At 46.0% G+C, this 19,857-nt stretch overlaps 2 protein-coding genes across 2 annotated transcripts in view; both read left to right on the forward strand.

The window, feature by feature from the left end:
• GRAP (GRB2 related adaptor protein) overlaps positions 1-19,857 on the forward strand; it is a 426,467-nt gene that overhangs the window by 143,032 nt on the left and 263,578 nt on the right. The gene's annotated exons all lie outside the window — the stretch shown is intronic.
• On the forward strand, positions 3,692-4,452 carry LOC144785214 (calpain small subunit 1-like). Its single transcript, XM_078664248.1, has one exon. The coding sequence runs from the start codon at positions 3,787-3,789 to the stop codon at positions 4,450-4,452; it is 666 nt and encodes a 221-aa protein (XP_078520374.1). The 5' UTR covers positions 3,692-3,786.

A 19,857-nucleotide genomic window follows, 5' to 3' on the forward strand; every position in this document is an offset into this window, starting at 1 on the left:
CAGAGCTTTTCATCCTTCTCAGGCTCATAAAATTAACGCAACTGAGGGGCGCATGCACACGTATTAATGGATGTTGCTAATTCATATGGGACGTGCTTAAGCTTCGGTATCAAAAGGTGGGAATCAAACAGTGGAATTCTCACAATTGCAATGCATTGTTCTACTTGAATTTTCCATGTGCTATATATTATGCATTGAGGTATGGACTATCGGGCACAGACTCTTTAGATTCTTTAGTGTGATGGGACTACACAAGGTGGACAAAAGTCTGATGCTTCAGCCCAATTAAGTTCACAAGTAGCCCCCTCTGGAGTACAGGGTCTCTACAGTACAGCAGTGCATGTCTGATGCTTCTCGCATGGTACACTTCACACAGGTGAGATCATGGCGGCCGTTCCCTGGGATACGGGGGCACCAGACTGTTCCTGCACACGGGCAGCAATCCAATTGGTGCACAGCTGCTTTCCTCTAACCCTGGGTGGAGTTTGCAGAGTTTCACTTTGCAGAATTCCGTGGAGTTACAGAAAAGCTCCGCGAGATTCCGTAGAGTTATACGAGCAGGCGGAGTTACAAGCTTGCCTTAATCAAAAGCTAAATTTGCCTTCGCTGCATCGGCATAGACAACACAAGGCACTTTCTGTATAGCAATTTAACAACCTTGCACAACGCCAGCGTGGATCCTGAAACAGACAGGGCAGCATACGTGGGGCTCAGGGGCTGTATGAATAATACAGTGAACAGAGGCTGGGGACTATTAACTGCAGCTGTAGCAGTGCCAGGGCTGCGATACCAAGACAGGCTGTCCCAGTCCTGGAGTGGCGGGCAGCGCAGCTGGACCAGCCTCCTCCCATCCCCCTGATGTGATTCTTGGTGAGCGGCTCTGACTCTGGGTGACTTGTGCGCTACGCAGATCATACTTCCATATTATTCGCCTCACTCTGAGTCCTAGGCTAATGCAGGTGTTCACTGCCTATTCCGAGCACGGCAGTCCAGTGGAGTATGCCTGCCAACTACCCCAACACAAACATGGCAAACTGAACACCCTGGGCTACATAGACACACCAACAGGCCTACTCGCAACTAACGGTGTACCAGAGCTCAAAGTTAAAAGTAAAACACAAACCACCCCAAGAAAAAACAAGGGTCTGTACAGTCTACCCCCAATGTAGACACTTTTTTGGATAGAGCTGAAAAGACAGACACTCAACTCCCAAGGCGGACTTGTACCCCAACACTTAAACGCTCAACCATCCCGAGATTGAAAATAAAAAAACATGAGTCAAGTCAGACTAAACTGAAATCCCATCTGCAAGTGCAGATACGATATCTACATTCCACACTCCAGCCGTGCCACCAGCAGCCATTCTTCCTAGAAGGATCCCGCTCTCACCTTGGCTTGCAGCAGCAGGATTTCCAGCGCAGAGTCTGTGGGACTCCGATCTGGCAGAGGTACGATTACGAATGCGGGAGGGAGGGGTGGGGGCCGGGGAGCGGCAGAGCACGACGGAGGAGAGCTGCAGCAGAGGGAGCGGGGGGAGGCGAGAGCGCGACGGAGGAGGGCAGAGGGAAGGGGGAGGCGAGCGGAGCCGAGCAGCTCCTAAAAGCAGAAGGGAAGGGAGGCGAGCAGCTCCGAAAACACCACCACGTTTCTCCGAGGCAAGGAGAAAATGCCTCGGAGAAACGCACGGCCATTTTCGGATTCGGGGGTGTGTTTTGCTGTTTTGAGTGACAGACAACGTCACTGTCTAAAGAACAGCAAAACTTACGCCCCCAAATCCGAAAAAGACGGAGCCTATTCGGCGGGACGGCTCTCTCCTCCAGTGGCTGGCCTCCGTTTAGGAAGCCAGCCAATGGGAGAGAGGCAAAAACAGAGGCAGGACTAATAGTCCACACTAAGAAACATTAAATCTCGGTACTTCCGGTTCTGCCTTCGGCAGACCAGATATTACCTCGACCTAATAAAGAGATATAAGGAATTCGTGAATGGCAAAATACCTTCAACTGTAAAATGAGTGTATTGCTTATGTTCGGTCTGTTAAACAATAGACTATGGAAACGCATTCGGCCTCATTTAGAGCATTTCTAAAGAAGATTGTATTATAATAACAGTAACTGCCCATGTGTATTAGATTCTGCACGAGTGGCAGTTAATTTGAAAGCTTTACATCTTCAAATATCCGCATTATTACCCTACATGCCCTTATCTTGCAGTCGCACGAACCACTGATTGTGTGGCTCTCGTGATCCGCACAAGATGAAGAAAACTTGTACGGTGCATGCACCTGCTTCCTCTGTAGTTCTGCATATGGGGTGGGAATACTCTGATCAAACAGGAGCACGGTGTTTGTAGCTTACAGTGTCAGTCTAGAATATGTTTTTCTCAAAAGCAAAGAGGTTTTGCATTAAGTTGTGTAACTTTCAGTAGACTAGAATGCACAACATCATGGTTAGTCTAAATGAGCTAGAAATCCATTTCCTCTGTGGGCACTGGATTGGGTGCCCTTTAAGGTTTCACCTGCACACTTGTCATAGCTGTCTGTTTTCGAAAACCCAGTCGTGGACCGCACCAAAACCTTGCAATGAACCTGGTGCCTTCCTATTGCTTACTATTCGTCGGTTTTGTTGTCAGTCATTTGCTTGCTGTTTAGGTCTCCTGGCGTTGAACTGCGTGAAAGCGCGGTCTCGTCAGAGACCTATTGTGAGTGACTCTGCTTCCCAGGAGAGGGGACAGGAGCTGGCCACGCGCAGGGAATGGAGCGGGCCACGCGCACGCGAATGCGCTCGCTGTGGCCAGCTCCTGTCTCCTCTCCTGGAAAGCTGCCACACAGCCACACCTCCCCCTGCACGCATGCACAGAAACAGAGACACACACACACACGAGCGCACCTACACACACGCACGCACACACATACAGACCCCACCGCCCGCCGCCGCCGCTGCACACACACACACACAGAAGCGCACCCTCCCTCCCCCCTCCCCCCTCCAACTAAGCCCCACTTACCGGCTTTGTTGAGTTCTGCAGACTCCGCGGGGCTCTCCCTCGGGAATGGGAGCCCCGCGTCACCAGCACTGCTTCTCTGGCCATCCGTGGGCGCATGCGCGGGCTTCCGGAGTGCGAACTACAAACGTCTACGCTATGACGTCATTTTGTAGTTCATCACACGGCAGGACATTGCGGCGCATCTGGGGAGCATTCGGATTTTAAATGGTGATGCTGCAGCACTTCTCACATCCCTAGTCCCAGGGCCAGAGCAGTTGGCAGCTTCCTATGGGACCAGCTGTTCCCCGGAGTGAGTGGCTAATGGATCCTTAAATAGAAAATAATACGTGTATGATTTTAAAAGTACATCCCGGGACTACAACAAGACAGTGTATGCATTACTGCTAAATTACAAGAATCAGCACGAGATCGATAGACAGACCTCGGCACCATCACTGGACCAAGAGCGATCTCTTCTGCAGACGCAGTTCATCATTTCTTGACAGACACGAACTTCCAGTCAGGGCGAGGAGGTGCCCCTTTAATTCGTGCGGCGGAGGCGCCCTGCTCGGCTCGTATCTTGGCAGCACAGACATGGGCGGGGAGGGAGGGTCGGGTCGGTGACTCAGAGCTCCCACTTTCCTGCACAGTTGGCAGGCGAACAAGAACACATCAAGGCGGAGCAGCCCGTTCCAGTGTGCAGAGGCAGGCGGAGAGAAAAACGCGGCTTCGCCCCGGGATCCAGCAAAGCCCTTCGGCGACCCCTCAGAGACGGCCTTACGACCACCACCAACCCAGTCAAAATGTTCCTCGTGAAACAGGCACTCGGGGGAATATCAAAAGGTGGCCAGGCAGGTGGCATCATGAACGTAATTGGAGGGTTGATACCCGGCCAGGGTGGCAGCAGTGGTGGAGGTGGTAGCGGCAGCAGTGCTGGTGGGAGCCGTGGAGGTGGAGGAGGTGGAGGTGGTGGAGGCGGTTTTGGTGGTGCCGGTGGCATTCTCGGAGGAAATAGTAACATCATCAGTGAAGCAGCAGCAAGCTACAACCCTGAGCCCCCACCTCCTCCCCGCAGCAATTTTACCAATGTGGAAGCCAATGAAAGCCCAGAAGTCCGCCAATTCCGCCGCCTCTTCCTGCAGCTGGCCGGGGAGGACATGGAGGTTTGCCCAACGGAGCTGATGAACATCCTGAACAAGGTGGTTACTCGACACCAAGACCTGAGGACCGAAGGCTTTAGCCTGGACTCATGCCGTAGCATGGTGGCTGTCATGGACAGTGATGGCACGGAGAAGCTGGGCTTTGACCAGTTCAAGTACCTGTGGAACAACATCAAGAAGTGGCAGTGCGTGTTCAAAAGTTTCGACCGCAATCAGGAAGGCTTCATCAGGAGTTCCGAAATACCAGCAGCCCTGCAGGCTGCTGGGTTTCAGCTCAATGAGCAGCTGCAACAAATGCTGGTAATTTAGCAATGCCAAAAGCTCAAGCTTAATTACTGGGAGACCTATTGCATTGCAAATGCTTGTTTGAAATTAGATTGAGTTGTGGCAAGATTCCCTGATGGTAACAGTTAACTGAGTATCGCCTGCATATGATAAGATGGAAAAACAAACGATCAAACTCATTGAGCCAAAGGGGCAATGCATACATTGACAAGCCCTGTCAATCTCCGTATTTTAACGGATAGGATATAAAATGGAAAGTTGAAAGCATGACTGATTACGATCTGTTGGAGAGGAAAGATGCCACTCCAATAGAGCTAAGTTATGGCATCCCACAGATTGGAGCTGTTGAATCAGAATAGAATGGGAGACCATGTCAAAGGCTGCAGAAAAGTCGAGTAGAATGAGTGCGTCTCACCCCATGCACGATTATAGTCCTGATTTGCTCGGTCCAGGCTATTAAGGCAATTTTGGTGAGGCTGTCTGAATCCTGGCTGGGGATTATCTAGTAGAGAGTTGATCCCCAGATAACTTGGGAGCTGAGACCGCACTATTCTTTCAAGAGCTTTTGATGCCGGAGCAAAAGCTATAAGGGACGATAATATAAAAGTATTGTTAGGGTGGCCATGGGTTTTTGGAGGAGCTGAATCACTTTGGCATACTTCCACATTTCAGGCATTAGGGCAGAAGTCAAAGAGAAGGTAAAACAGTTGACAACAATAGGGTACAATTAGCTTGATTACTTTTTAGGATGTTAGGAGGACAGGTGTTGTGTGGTGAACATGAGTAACAAGCAGATATAACAGTTAAGGCTTCCTCTGTCGAGATGGAATGAACTGACCAAGTATACACTCTTTAGGATGGTTCCATGAAACAACAGCAGAGGAGATGGAAGGTACAAGTGATTGAGGGGGGAAGCTGGTATATATTTCCTCAATTGTGGTTTATAAAAGTAGGGCATGATTATCACATTGGACTTTTGAAGGGGTTTCCATTCATGCGCTTGGGTTGTAATAAAGGGGCGATTACGATGTCGGTGGCACTGACACTGACGTGCTGTCGGTCCCAGCGACATCTACAACCGTGGTCAAACCGCCGCACCAGGGACCAACCAACAGATTCCAATAGGCTCAAGGTTTCCTTCAAGCGGTCGGTCAGATGGCATTCCCCACAATGGAGGCGGTGCCTTCCCAGGCCCCACCGTGGAGGTTACGATCCACCTTTCCGCCAGCCATTTCATTTTGGTTCTTCCGATGTGAAAAGGCTGGCAGGAGGGCTTTTTTGGGGCCCCTAGCAGGGCCCTTGTCCCCCTTGGCCCTCTGCAATGGGGGCAACGATGGTGATAGGACACTCGTCTGACCGTCATCATAATCAGCCCCAAAGTATTTACTATGCCAAAGATGTCTTTGGCTGTGTTGGTGCATTGTTAATTCTATGGCACAGATTTGCTAATATTTGATGCAAATCAGCACAACAACCAAAGTTACTGCACCATATGTACTACAATATGGTCAATTTTTTTCTCTCCCCAGTCCTCTTTTGGCTGCCATGCACTAGCACACACACCCTTGCAACAGAGTTCAAGGGTGTGTACGTTCTCTAAAGCGTAGGTTTTTTACTGGAAGTGAATCTTCGAGTTGGGTGATGAGTAGGCCAGCACCAGGATTGGTGTCGCTGTCTTTTGAACCACAACACCCTGCCTGCCCTACAAGCCTCAGGAAGGGTGCCTATAGCCAGCAAGAAAGGTACCCCGGAAGCCATTCCCATGTGCAGTGGGTGGGAAAGATTTTCTCTATAACTCAAACAGACTCTTAAAAGTCCATCCCAACACTGCATGTGAAGAATGCATGGGTCATCACAACACCAGGACCCTTAATTAGAATAAATGTGTAAGTGCACAATTGTGTGATAGTTAAACACCTGAAAAAATACTATGCATAGTATTTCCCATATGGCAAAAGATTCATATTTAAAGGCCTCAAAAAACAGCTACATTATGTGGAAATACTTTATTAGAATGCCATCACAAAAGGCAGTATTCACCGTCGACTATGTCAGCGTGAAGGACCACTTGTACATGCTGATAGTCAATAACATTACTACAAATGCAGCGCGGTTTGGTTAGAGGGTGTATAGTGACGTTCTATTACTTGGTACAGTGGGGGGGGGTCTCTAAAAGAGGCGTGGCCTGTGTAATAAAGGACGTAGCTTAAACACATAAACCCTATTTCTGCCTTTCCCATAGTTTGCCACCCGACCAGTATTTTGGTTCCTCTCTAAGATTTCTGTTATTGCATCCAGATATATATCACAGCTAACATACACCCAAAACCACCCAGGACTATTAGCTTTGACAACGGCTGTGGGCTATTTACGATATATGAGTAACCACATGATTTTGTTGAAAATAATTAATATTATTTAAAAATGTTTCAATTCTGAAATTATGTGACTGTGAATTAAACATTGACAAAGGCCTGTGGTAGGTAGGGGTAGTGGTCTTAGGGATAATCATGTATTCTGAGCATCTTTTTGACCAACTGATAGGCATTGTAAGAAACTTACACTGCATTCAGTCTCAACTCCAGAGCTCTCAGTTGTGGCCCTATGTATAAACATCCGAACAGTGGTGTCTCGCAGTGGGAGTGCTGCGGGGCAGTGGGGTGGGGTGGGGAGGGGTGGTGTGGGAGGGTATTGGAGTCGGACATACGACAGCTACGAGTAAAGTAAGTAAATAAATAAATACAATTATTTACCTTGCGCTCACTGCATCGCCAACTCGGCAATTCAGCAAGCGCAAGGTTTTATTTATTTACTTACTTTACTTGTGGACGTCGTATGTCCAACTCCACTACCCTTCAACCCTGCTCCTCCCCGTCCCGCCGTCCCAAAGCACTCCCACTGCAAGCCACCAATGCATCTGAAGGCAACTCAGTTGAAAGTAGGCACTATGTAGGAGCAGGGCCAGACTGGCCGTAGCGAGCACCGGTCGTTTTCCCGGTGGGCTGGAAGGGTGGGGGCCAGTATTGGAATGAGGGGGGCGCTCTTTTCTTACAGGGGGCCAGTTTAGAAGCAGTGCTGCAATATCGGCTCCCTGAAACAAATGCGGCAGCCATGCTTCACACTTGCACCCTCAACCCCCACTCCCACTACTTCACCGGCATGGGGTTTGTGCTTCTCACTATTTATTTATTTATTAAGTTTTATATAGTGCGGACTCCACCTTCATAACCAGGTGGTCCAGCAGAATTGCCGCCAGGGCTGATTTGTGTTTCCAGTCTGGCCCTGTGTAGGAGTAATATGCTACACGAAAAAATACAGAAACACAACAGCCTGGAAATAGCTAAAACTCTCAAGGAATGCAAAATTAACTAAAACATGTGAAATAAACACAAAAAAAACTAAATCGCTGACATGGATTACCTTACTGCTTTTGATGTACATTGTTCCGAAATCAATTACTGTTTTGTCAGTAATGTTAGGGATATGGATAGTACGATCCGATAAGGACCTGTTTCAGTGTTTGTTTTCAATTACTACCGAGTCTGAGACCCGGAGGGACCCAGCCCACTTAAAGCCCTGACCTTTCTTTTAAATACGGAGAGTGTGGCATTCACAAGAGGTAGAACTGTGCATCTCGAGCTAATTGGCAGTGCAGACAGACCAACCAGGAGCTGCTGTGAGACTTCCTAATAACCTGTGCTATCTAAAGCAAGGTAGGTATGTAGGAGGGTGTAGATTCTTAATTACCTGTGCTACCTAGAGCAAGGTAGGTATCTCATAGGGTGGAGATTCTTAATTACCTGCGCTATCTAAAACAAGTTAGTTATGTAGGAGGGTGGAGATTCTTAATTACCAGTGCTATCTGAAGCAAGGTAGTTATTAGTAGGATAGAAATTCTTAATTATCTGTGTTATCGAGAGCAATGTAGGCATGTAGGAGGGTGGAGATTCTTAATTACCTGTGCTTTCTAGAGCAAGCTAGGTATCTAGTAGGGTGGAGATTCTTAATTACCTATGCTATCTAAAACAAGCTAGGTACCTATAAGGGTTGAGATTCTTAATTACCTGCGCTATCTAAAACAAGGTAGATATCTAGAAGGGTGGAGAGTCTTAATTACCTGCGTTATCTAAAACAAGGTAGATATCTAGCAGGGTGGAGATTCTTAATTACCTGTGCTATCTAGAGCAAGGTAGGTATCCAGCATGTTAGAGATTCTTAATTACCAGTGCTACCTAGAGCAAGGTAGGTATCTTGGAGGATCGAGGTTCTTAATTACCTTGCTATCTAGACTAGAGCAAGTTAGGTATTAGTAGGTAGGGCAGAGATTCTTAATTACCTGCGCTATCCAGATCAAGGTAGGTTTCTTGGAGAGTGGAGATTCTTAATTACCAGTGCTATGTAGAGCAGGGTAGGTATTTAGTATGGTAGAAATGCTTAATTACCTGTGCTATCTAGAGCAAGGTAGGTATCTAATAGGGTGGACATTCTTAATTACCTGTGCTATCTAGAGCAAGGTAGGTATCTAGGAGGGTGGAGATTTTTAATTACTGGTGCTATCTAGAGCAAGGTAGGTATCTAGTATGGTAGAGAGTCCTAATTACCTGTGCTACCTAGAGCAAGGTAGGTATCTAGTATGGCAGAGGTTCTTAATTACCAGTACTATCTAGAGCAAGGTAGGTATCTAGTATGGTAGAGATTCTTAATTACCTTGCTATCTAGAGCAAGGTAGGTATTAGTAGGGTGGAGATTCCTTATTACCTGCGCTATCTACAGCAATGTATATATATATTTAGGAGAATGGAGATTCTTAATTACCTGCACTATCTAGAGCAAGGTAGGTATCTTGGAGGGTAGAGATTCTTAATTACCTGTGCTACCTAGAGCAAGGTAGGTATCTTGGAGGGTAAAGATTATTAATTACCTTGATTTCTAAAGCAAGATAGGTATTAGTAGGGTAGATATTCTTAATTACCTGCACTATCTAGAGCAAGGTAGGTATGTTGGAGGGTGAAGATTCTTAATTACATTGCTATCTAGCGCAAGGTAGGTATGTGTAGGGTAGAGATTCTTAATTACCTGCACTATCTAGAGCAAGATAGGTATTAGTAGGGTAGAGAGTCTTAATCACCTGCACTATCTAGAGCAAGGTAGGTATCTAGTATGGTAGAACTTCTTAATTACCTTGCTATCTAGAACAAGGTAGGTATCTAGTATGGTAGAGATTCTAAATTACTAGTGCTATCTAGAGCAAGGTAGGTATCTTGGAGGATGAAGATTCTTAATTACCTTGCTATCTAGAGGAAGGTAGGTATTAGTAGGGTAGAGATTCTTAATTACCTTGCTATCTAGAGCAAGGTAGCTATTAGTAGGGTAGATATTCTTAATTACCTTGCTATCTAGAACAAGGTCGGTATCTAGTATGATAGAGATTCCTAATTACCTGTGCTATCTAGAGCAAGGTAGATATTAGTAGGGTGGATCTTCTTAATTACCTGCTCTATCTGAAGCTAGGTAGGTATCTAGTAAGGTGAATATTCTTAATTACCTGCGCTATCTGGAGCTAGGTAGGTATCTAGTAGGGTGGAGATTCTTAGTTACCTGCGCTATCTAAAGCTAGGTAGGTATGTAGGAGGGTGGAGATTCTTAATATCCTGTGCTATCTGAAGCAAGGTAGGTACGTAGGAGGATGCAGTGCTATCTAAAGCAAGGTAGGTATCTAGTAGGCGGAGATTCAACACCATAACCCAACAAAATGCCAACTGTGAGTGCAAAAATTATAAAACATGTTTTTATCACAGTTTGTCGTACTAAGCAGATGTCAGACTGATTTACCAAAACAATGTTATTGCTTTAGTAAAATTTATTTCTGTAGTTTTGCTACCGCTTTGCATTATTATGCTGGGAGTCTGAAGTCAAAGGCCCCATCTGTGATAATACAGAAATACTGGCAATGAGGCTAACAGGAAACCTCCCTACCAATGTGGTAACATGCAACAAAGCATCACGTATAGCCAATCAAAAACTGTCATTGGATGATCTCACAGAGGAGACCTGCAGTGTCACGTCTTTGTGCAGAAAGAGAAAGTACAATGTGTACACGAAGAGGAAGGGAAATTGGCATGCAGAGAATACCTATCCAACAAGTGGCACTTGTATCTCTTCAGACCCCAATTTAGAGGGTGTCATGGTAGTTCAATGTCAACCAAGCAGACCCCATACTTGGTGACCAACAGCTGTATAGGATCATTCAGTGTGCCTCTCTCAAGCCCCAATAATGTCCATATCCAATCAAAGTAGAGTGCAGGAGAGCTATCAGCATTTGGCAGCTCCTGAGGAAATAATTCAGCCACAAGAATGGCTACCATGAGAGGGGTTAGTCAGGCTCCATACCCTGACCACACAAGGATTTGGATTCTGCCAGTAGGCTCTCTACAATGAATCTGTGGGTCAGGGAGGTAGGTAGGGTGTGAGGAGATGTAGGAGTGTAAGACGATGATAAAGTTGACCTGTGATGGTGCCTACCCTCGACAAACAAAATGTTCCTCCATGGCAACATCATCTATATTTTTAATTTGTAGAGGTAATCTGGTGCCCCCCTATTAGTATGCTCTAGTAGGGTCTACTTTTGTGTTCAGGCAGCCTAAATAAGAATGTGAGAAATAACCTTCATATAGATACAGATTCTGGGAATTCTGACTGTAACCTATCATGTACAGAAACTGCCATTATGATTAATTAATTTTATTTACATCCATCAATTACTAAAACGGTTTCTGTGACACACCTTTTCTGATGGTTTTTTGGAATAAGCAGCTTCTGGGTAAAATCCAAGTTTGCATGAGCTGCATATTACGAAGCTCATCAATTGCATCAACCACAGAAAATGTATTAACTTATTAGTTACTTTTGTAGTTTTCAGCAATGAGGCTCTCTCTGACCACTTCACCTTCAGGTATGATGTGTCTCTCACCCTTTGGTGTGTTCCTGTGTAATGTACTTTCTAGGTATGATGTAGGTCCCACTTATGCAGCACGTCTCTGGGCACTACACCTCCAGAGATGTAGTTTATCCCTCCCAGCTGGATGTAGCCAGTTATCTCGTTGCCATGGATAATGGACCGCCACCCAGTAAATGCATCGCGAGACACCTCTGCTTCGAAATCAGGAGTGCCTACAAATGATCAAGTGTCCCCGAGCTTGGGTTGCAGTGACTTCCAACATTTAGAGTTCTTGGCCTCCAGGGCTCGTTGTTGGTCCCATTATGTATCAGGGACATTTCATTTCCAGGAATCTTGGGACTCTCAGCATTCAAGATATTTCTGTTTACTTTTCTTCCAGTAACGATGAAACTTAAACTCATCAAAATGTCTCTGGTATGTAGCAATGATTTCAAAACAATCAGTCTCTGGGTAATTAACCTGCCTGGCGGTCGTGGAACCCATGCATTTCTGTATTTCTTTGCTCTTGGCCTCACGGATTATCATGGCTCTTGTCCTTCTTGGACTTGCCTGGGGCCTGAGATTGGTGGGGTTTGGAAAGCCGGTGTGCATAAGTGACACGGTCAGTTCCGGATCCCCAAATAGCCAAGGTAGACATCGGCCTATGGGCTCCACTCCTTTTCGGGGCCCGACAACAATGGATCAAAATAATATTGATTTGATCTTGAAAGAAAATTTCAATCAAGCTTTCTTAATTTGAGAGGGGGGCCACAAAATGTAAATTGCCTACGGGCCTTCACCGGGTTTAATCTGGCACTGGACCATGACCCTGTGCACCTTTCTTTCTCTCTCAAGCCAGGTTTGTCTTTCTAAAAGAGAACATTGAGCTCTCAGCTGTTCCTTTTATGAGGAAAGGGGAGCATAGAAAGATGATATCTTGCCTCATACAGATAGAAAGATGATTTCTTGCCTCATACATACTAGATGGACTAGCTATGGATTGGCTGTAGCTTCCCTTCTACAAAACACTGGTGAGCCCATATAAGAAATTGAATGAAGAGTCGTCTGTATCCTTATTTTCACTGTGATCATGACGCAGAAGGTCTTTCACAATCTTTGTGTCTTAGCTAAAACATACTGGAGGTATACTAAGGCCTTTCCACCATCGTACTAGATTGTGGCCTTGCCATCTGATTTTGGTAACAATGCCAAATCCCAAACAGTAACAGAGATGCACAATGTATAGCATCAAAAATTATATTTTGTCCCTTAGCTTAATCAAATATTTATCAAATATCCAAACAAATAGCAACTAGGGTTACATCATAATAAAATATATTTTCTAGTAAAAAGAGATCCTGAAAATGTAGCTCAAAAACTGCAGTTACTGCAGGAGTGAAGCTTGGGTATTGATAACAATGATGGGACCCAGGACAAAAAGCAGCACCACCTTGGTAGAAGGTTCCTGCCATCAGCCGTGGCCTTATTTGAAACTAGAACTGAACTGTTGACGCTAATCTGAGTACAAGGTTATAGTATACAGTCCTGAGACCGTGTGTCTGTCCATGTGCTATTAGGTTAGGGAACACAGAAAGAAAATCTGTCAGATCCTTAAGATCGATAGACCTGGAAATTGGTGACTAAAGGCTTGCTGCTCATCTCTGTCCTTTCTTTCTTTTATTGAATCAATTCAACTGCATGACTATATGCCTTTTTGGGGATGAATATTGTATCTTTGTTCATTATTTATCTCTGACATGCACAACACATTTAATCCTTCGCACTATAAAAAGATTTAAGGATGTCAGTATTTCAGTTATTCCGCTGTTACCCTTCTACAAGGAATACACTAATTTCGGTCTCTTGATTCATACCTTCCTTTAAATTGAGATGTTAGTCTCAAAATCCATTTTTCCCAATTGAGTGGTGATTTTCTATTGTTAATTGGGATATATTTCAGCATTTTGGCTATACCCCGAATTTTATTACTGAGGGGTCAGTATTCTAAGATCTAAGAAAGCCTTCTGCAGTACTGTACTTTTTATATCACATTTCAAAGAGTAGCCTGTCTTACTTTTTGGCATAAAGATTGTTCAATCAACTTGTGATTCATATTGATTCTATATGTATTGTACCTCTAACAAGTCACACATATTCAAAAGCCAAACAACACTCTAGTGCAATATGCTTCACGGACAAACACTTCTTCGTCTTCTTGGCAGCATATCCAGCAGATGGAATTTAAAGCACCTCTGCCCCGTTGGAAATGACTGAATGCAGACCCCAACTGATAAGCACTGATATCACCAGCAAAATTGCCTTACTTCAGTGGTGTTTACCAAACGCTGGATCCATTCTAGGTTTGATTTACAGAATTTCCTCATAACATTATGTGGATACAATCAATCTACATGGCATTCAGTTACACAGACAGTGGTCATCACAAAGATTTGGCATTGATTGACCCAATTTAACCTACCAACTTTTAAAGTATATTGAGTTAGCATATAAGCGGGGTCAGATTTGATACTCTCTAAGGTCTCCTCACACAAATTATCCCAAATTAAATGACACATTGTTAAAATGCTCCTAATACCTATTATCTCACATTAATTGGCACATTTTTGTAACAATTCATTTGAGAAGAGTTTTTTCTAGGGCATTTGTCACAAATTTGGAACAACTTTCCGCTCGGCCCATGAATCACGTTATTTGGTTTTTGTCCCCTGGAGATGGTATATTTATCATGACTTTAATCTGGTATTTTGACATATCTGCTTCCAGGTGTAAGAAAGTGCCCTATTTTTGCATGGTTGCTCCCACTTGCTAAACTGCTGATGTGCTTTGACTGAGTGTGCCCTGGGTTCCTGCCAATCAGGTACCCAGGGCCTATGTTCTTTCCCTAAAACTGCATTAAGACAACACCCAATTGGCACTCGTTGGCCACAGGCCTGTAAAAGGTACCACAGGTACCAAGGGCACTGTGGCCAGGGAAGGCCTCTAAGGGCTGCAGCACTTATTGTGCCACCCTTAGAGGCACTGTACCTTTACACAGACCCACTGCCTTTGCAGGCTGCATGTTTTGGTGCAGAACAAAGTGAAGAGTCAACATGGCACACATACCTGTGTGCCATGGCTGCAACCCACTGCCCTGGCATAGGTCAGCCACCCCTCTAGCTGGGTGCACTATACCAGTGGTCAGGGAACAGGTGCATGAGCCATTTACCCCTACAGTGTCTAAACCAATTCTTAGACATTGTAAGTGCAGTAATGCCATTAAGAGTACATGGTGCTGGGAGTTTATCATTACGAACTCCAAAGTACCATAATGGCTTTACTGAAAACTGGGAAGTTTGGTATCAAACTTCCCAGCACATTAAACCCAGACTGATGCCAGTGTGGGATTTAATGAAAAATGCACTTAGAGATTCTCCTGAAAAACGACCTAACACTAGTGTCTAGGCGGAGTGGCTGCTCGCCAGCTGCCACCACCAGACATATTTCTGGACCCTCGGGCCGCAATTCTGCTGATCTCTGGGGTCTGAAACAATGCACATCCTGGGACGAAATGCCAGCCTCCTCCCCCATAATGGGCAGGGTCCAGGAAGGGTAAGCTTCAAAGGCTTGCCGCCTTTGTGAGCTTCCTCAGGCCTTTGCTGCTTCCAGCAACTGGTCCCACCGGTTCTAACACCCATTTTGGGCGGGAGAATCGGCAGGAAAACCAAGTGAGGAAGGGAGGTGTGCCCATTTTTGCCAACCCCACCCCTCAGGTGGTGTAGGCGAGGTGAAGCACAACTCTCAGTCCCCTCCATCTTGCAGATGGGGGGACCTAGCCAACCAGAGTGAGGCTTATGCCCCCCTCCCACTGGAGGGTGGCATAATATGGGGTGTACCTACCCCAAGGAACTGACCCATTGGTCCCAATCTTTACTTACCTGTAACACCCCTAAATCCAGTATTTAGGGGCACCCCTGAACCTTGCCTCCTCAGACAATAACAGACCAAGAAGAAAAGAAGAAGGACTGTAGAAGCCGTACTGAAGCTAAGAAGAGGAGGATGGCCACTGACTTGGTCCCAGCCCTACTGGCATGTCCCCACCTCAAACCTACAAAAGCGAAATCCTGGTGTGTCCTGCAGCCAGCAGCATCAAGAACCCAAAGGACCTACCCTGCCTTCCAAACCCAAGACTTTGTCACCCGTGAGCACTGGATTTGCTCACCAACAGACTCTGACCCCAGCCAAAACTGTGAGTCTGCACCACTCTGCACCCAAAGCCTACGGCCCGAGTTTGAGTTGCCCAACACCACTAGGAGGTCTCCCCGGCCATCCAGACCTGAGATCTGGGTATCTCTGATCTGCCTCAACACTCCAAATAACGCCTGCAGTCTCTTTCTGGAGGACCCCAGCGACCGGAGCCAGTAAGAAAACCTGATGCCTAAAGACACCCATGTACCCGACGTCCCACAGCCTTGGGTGGCCCAACCGACGGTGTCTCAGCATCCCCAGGCATCCCAACTTACCTCTCCAAACAGTGGTCACCTCCAGAAGATCTTCGTCCCTGAGCCTGCAGTTTTGTTGCAACTGGAGAATCCCCATTGAAATCAATAGAGCACCCAATGCCACAACAGCACCCTGCACCCAGCCTTCCCTGCGCCGCTGCCAGGTATTTTGGGTGCTAACGCTGATCCCCCTTTGCCCTGAGCCTAACACCGGGAGCTTTGCTTCCACAACCTTGTGGCCTGCTCGTGAGCAGCTACCAACTGGAGGCCCTCTATCCCCCATTGGATAACATTGGGCCTCAGCACTCTGCAACCGGCTGCCCTGGTGCCGCTGAGGGTGTTTTAAGAGTGCATCCTTGACCCTGTGGGAACCCTGGTTCTAACCCGAGAATACTAACTCCCACAAATAACTACTTAACTGTAAACCAATAACTCAATTTCCATCCATAGGACTGCATTGACTGCTTTTCTTGAAAATTGTTCTAAGTGTGTAGTTGGTTTTGTATAAGAACTTGAAAAATTGCAAATAACTAAAAACTGCTGCTTTACTTACCTTTTTGCTAGGAAATATCCCAGTGTGATACCTAGGCATATCGCACTAGTAGAAAAGTAATACATGAAGTAATCTGTAAAGTAATCAAAAGTCATCTAACAATAATTTCCACTGTATTGAAAAGACTTACAAACCTGTTTCAAAGACATTTTCATTCAGCTTGCTTGTATTATTCAACCTGTGCACACTATACCGCATTTTGATATAGTATATACAGAGCCAGCTTCCTACACCATGGATTTGTGTGTCCTAGATATGTCAGACTTTGGACACACTTGGTATTTTCTGTTTGGATTGTTAAATGCAGAAGCAAATCTGAACGCCTTAGCTTTGTGGACTGCAGGCAGGTTAGGGAAGGTTAATAGCATCTATCAGGCGGTCGTCTTGCATGATTTTGTTGAAGTAGTTAGGGCTGTATCTGTGCTGCACTTCAAGGACGATGCAGAACATCACTTTGTCCGATGTTCTGGTGGCCCAATGTCTTGCTCCATATTAACAAACCGGCGTTAAGCCACTTTGTGTGGCTTAACGCCTCTTTGTAAATATGGTACCCTTTCACACTGATATCGGTGTGAAAGGGGCGCGCAATGGGTGTTGGTCTGGGTGTTCTGCCGCACCACCCATTGTTTTTTGACACTGCCCCAGACTTACAAGGATGTGTAAATCAGTGCCAAAAACTAACGCCACTCAAAAGCAGGCGTTAGATTGGCGGAAAGAAGAGGAATACTTTCATTACTTACTTCTCATTTTTGCTCTTTCTAAGTGTGCTGCATTCTGCACCACCGTGCAAGGGTGTATGGTGCAAGAGTGCCGGAGTTGCTGGGATGAATACCTGCAACACAGGCACCCTTGCGCTATAATGGAAGGGTGTCTGTGTTGGCACTAGGCAGCTATGTTTCAGCACCAGCGCAAGGGAAAACACAGGGGTGGGCCGCATTCTTGTAAACATGGCACATTCCTGTGTTTTTAAGTGATGCAGAGTGGCGCTGCAAAATTGCTTGCAGCCCCACACTGTGCCATTTTCTAGTAAATATGCCCCAGAGTTTCCACCTGTATCCTTTCTTTATTCAGAAGCAAGTGCAAGGAACTCTGGGGCAATGAAGTAGACCATACATTCTAGACATTTTTGTTTTTCCTAGAGCCTTTGATAGGAGCCTTTCTCCGTTTGAATTGCATCCGTCCAAGAGCGACATTACCAAAGCTATGATCTTCTGGGTCATGATCAGGAAGAGGATGGTCCCAGTAAAAGATGAAGGTGATGGAAGCCACCCATTCTGACAGCAGTTATGTGGGGTGTGAAAGACACCTCCAAATCCCTTTAAGGCACACTTTTCCCCAGAGGGACTTTCCCACTTGACTATTTGTAATTTTGAGTCTGAGGCAAAGTCCTATTTATTGATTTAATTAATTATTGATTTCTATATTTTTGGGAAGGCGCAACTAATCAACCAACAGTGGTCTCGGAGCATTTGGGATACGACTAAAAAGAATTATGTGTCATGGTATAGTGGTTAGTAGACACTAGTGATGAGAAGCTTTTAACCCCTTCGACGCTCATGACGAGCTGGGCTCGTCATGAGGTAGCCTCCTCGCACGCTCATGACGAGCCCAGCTCGTCATGAATAAAGGGCTTTACAGATTCTCAGCGCAGGAGCAGAATCTGTAAAGCACGCATGCGGTTAAGGAGGGGGCATTCTGGGACGTCCAGCATCTAACATGACCCCGAAGATGACAATGTCTTAAATAACCGAGTCCTGAAGGCACAGTGGCGAAAGCATGGTGGCCGGAAGTGTATGACCAGTCAGATTCCATGGGTAACTACTGAGGAGGCTTGAGCTCAGAAGGATTTTGGGAATTCCCGTTTCAGGGGAGGACTCAGTTTAGTGGAAACGAGGTGCGTACAAAGGGACTTGGCAATCGTCAGGGATTTCCCTGTGATGAGCAGGCATTTGGCACCTTCCAGGCTCTGGCTTGCATCCCTTCCTTCAAAAAACATGGAGTGGTAAAGGTTTCACTTTCAATGCAATGACGTCAGACTGGCACAGGTTCGAAGTACAGCAGCAGAGTGTGGCGCCATTTTTTTTACACAACCAAGTGATCTTATGGCATGCCTGAGTAAACAGGGACTGTTGAAAATCAGCTTAATGCTTTCTTGTAGAACCTGCCCATCCCACCTATGGAAAGCTAATATTTCTGTTTGTTTTTCTGAATTTTTGCTTGGCAGTATGAGTGAAAAGTATTTGTTACCTGGGCCGCACCCTGATCAAACTGTGTGCTCTGACAAATGGGACCATAACTAGAGCAAAAGGGGGAGGCAAGCCTGCAGTGTGTTAAACCCATCACAACAATACTCTCGCCTGAAGCGGCAGTCTTCTCAAATACTTGCTAAGGCAGTGCAAACAAGCGGTCTCCCTTGCCAAACCAGAAAAATCACATTTACTGTGTGTTTCCCTCCTGCATGAGTCATGCATTTCCTATGCCCTTAACATAATCATTCTGTACATATAGAATTATCCCACGAGGATCGCTTTGCATTGTTAACTCGTTCGTTGAATTGAATCAAAGCGAGCTTTAGGCCCAGAACCGCCATCTTGGACAATCCGCATTGCTTACCTGTCGTTCAGTAGCGGCTCCTGGAGGGAGTGCTGCCAGGCGGTGACGCAGGGTGGGGGATGGGCAGGATGGAGGGTACTAAACTCCAGATTATGACCTAACGGAGGTAAGTATACAAATAAATACTTAAAACAAATTTCGCTGCGTGTGAAGCGGCGCCAAAAGCAATGCAGCACGCGCAATGAAATTTGTTTTATTTATTTATTTGTATACTTACCTCTGTTAGGCCATAATCCGGAGTTTACTACCCCCCACCCTGCCCTGCGTCACCGCCCGGCAGCACTCCCTCCCGGAGCCGCTACTGCTGTTGTTACCTGCATTAAATGATGCGTGGCAAAATTGACCATTAAAACTACAGGGACATTAATTTGTTGTTGACTCAATATTCTGCTTGAATGCAAGCGTTATTCATTGGGAGGGAGGCACATATAGTTAAAGGTGCAGCCGGGCGATTTTCTGCCACAGAGGGAGCAAACTGGTAGAACACCACGGGGTCTGTTTACGAGAATGTCACCTTGTGGCGCTGCACTGTATGACAGGGGAAGGGCAGGAATGCGCTGTATTTTAACAGGGACATTTTAAGGATTTTGGGGTCCCTGGGCCAAACGTATTTTGGGGGCCCCCATAGTTGCCAACTGTCCTGTGTTTGCAGGGACAGTCCCAGAAAGTTGGAGACTGTCTCGGGTAATATTGTAGCAGAAACTGTTTCTCTATATAACACACAGGTACACAAACAAGAACTTTCTACCCGCAACAGCCTTGTGCTGCTAAGTTTCCTGGGATTTCTTTTCTTCAAATGTTGGCAACTATGGGCCCTTGTTCAGAAC

This window comes from Lissotriton helveticus, chromosome 10 (assembly GCF_964261635.1).
Source record: "Lissotriton helveticus chromosome 10, aLisHel1.1, whole genome shotgun sequence".
In the NCBI taxonomy this organism is placed as follows: Eukaryota; Metazoa; Chordata; class Amphibia; order Caudata; family Salamandridae; genus Lissotriton; species Lissotriton helveticus.

Bases quoted from the DNA above. Each gene is read 5' to 3' on its own strand.
- LOC144785214 (XM_078664248.1), top strand. From the start codon at position 3,787: ATGTTCCTCGTGAAACAGGCACTCGGGGGAATATCAAAAGGTGGCCAG.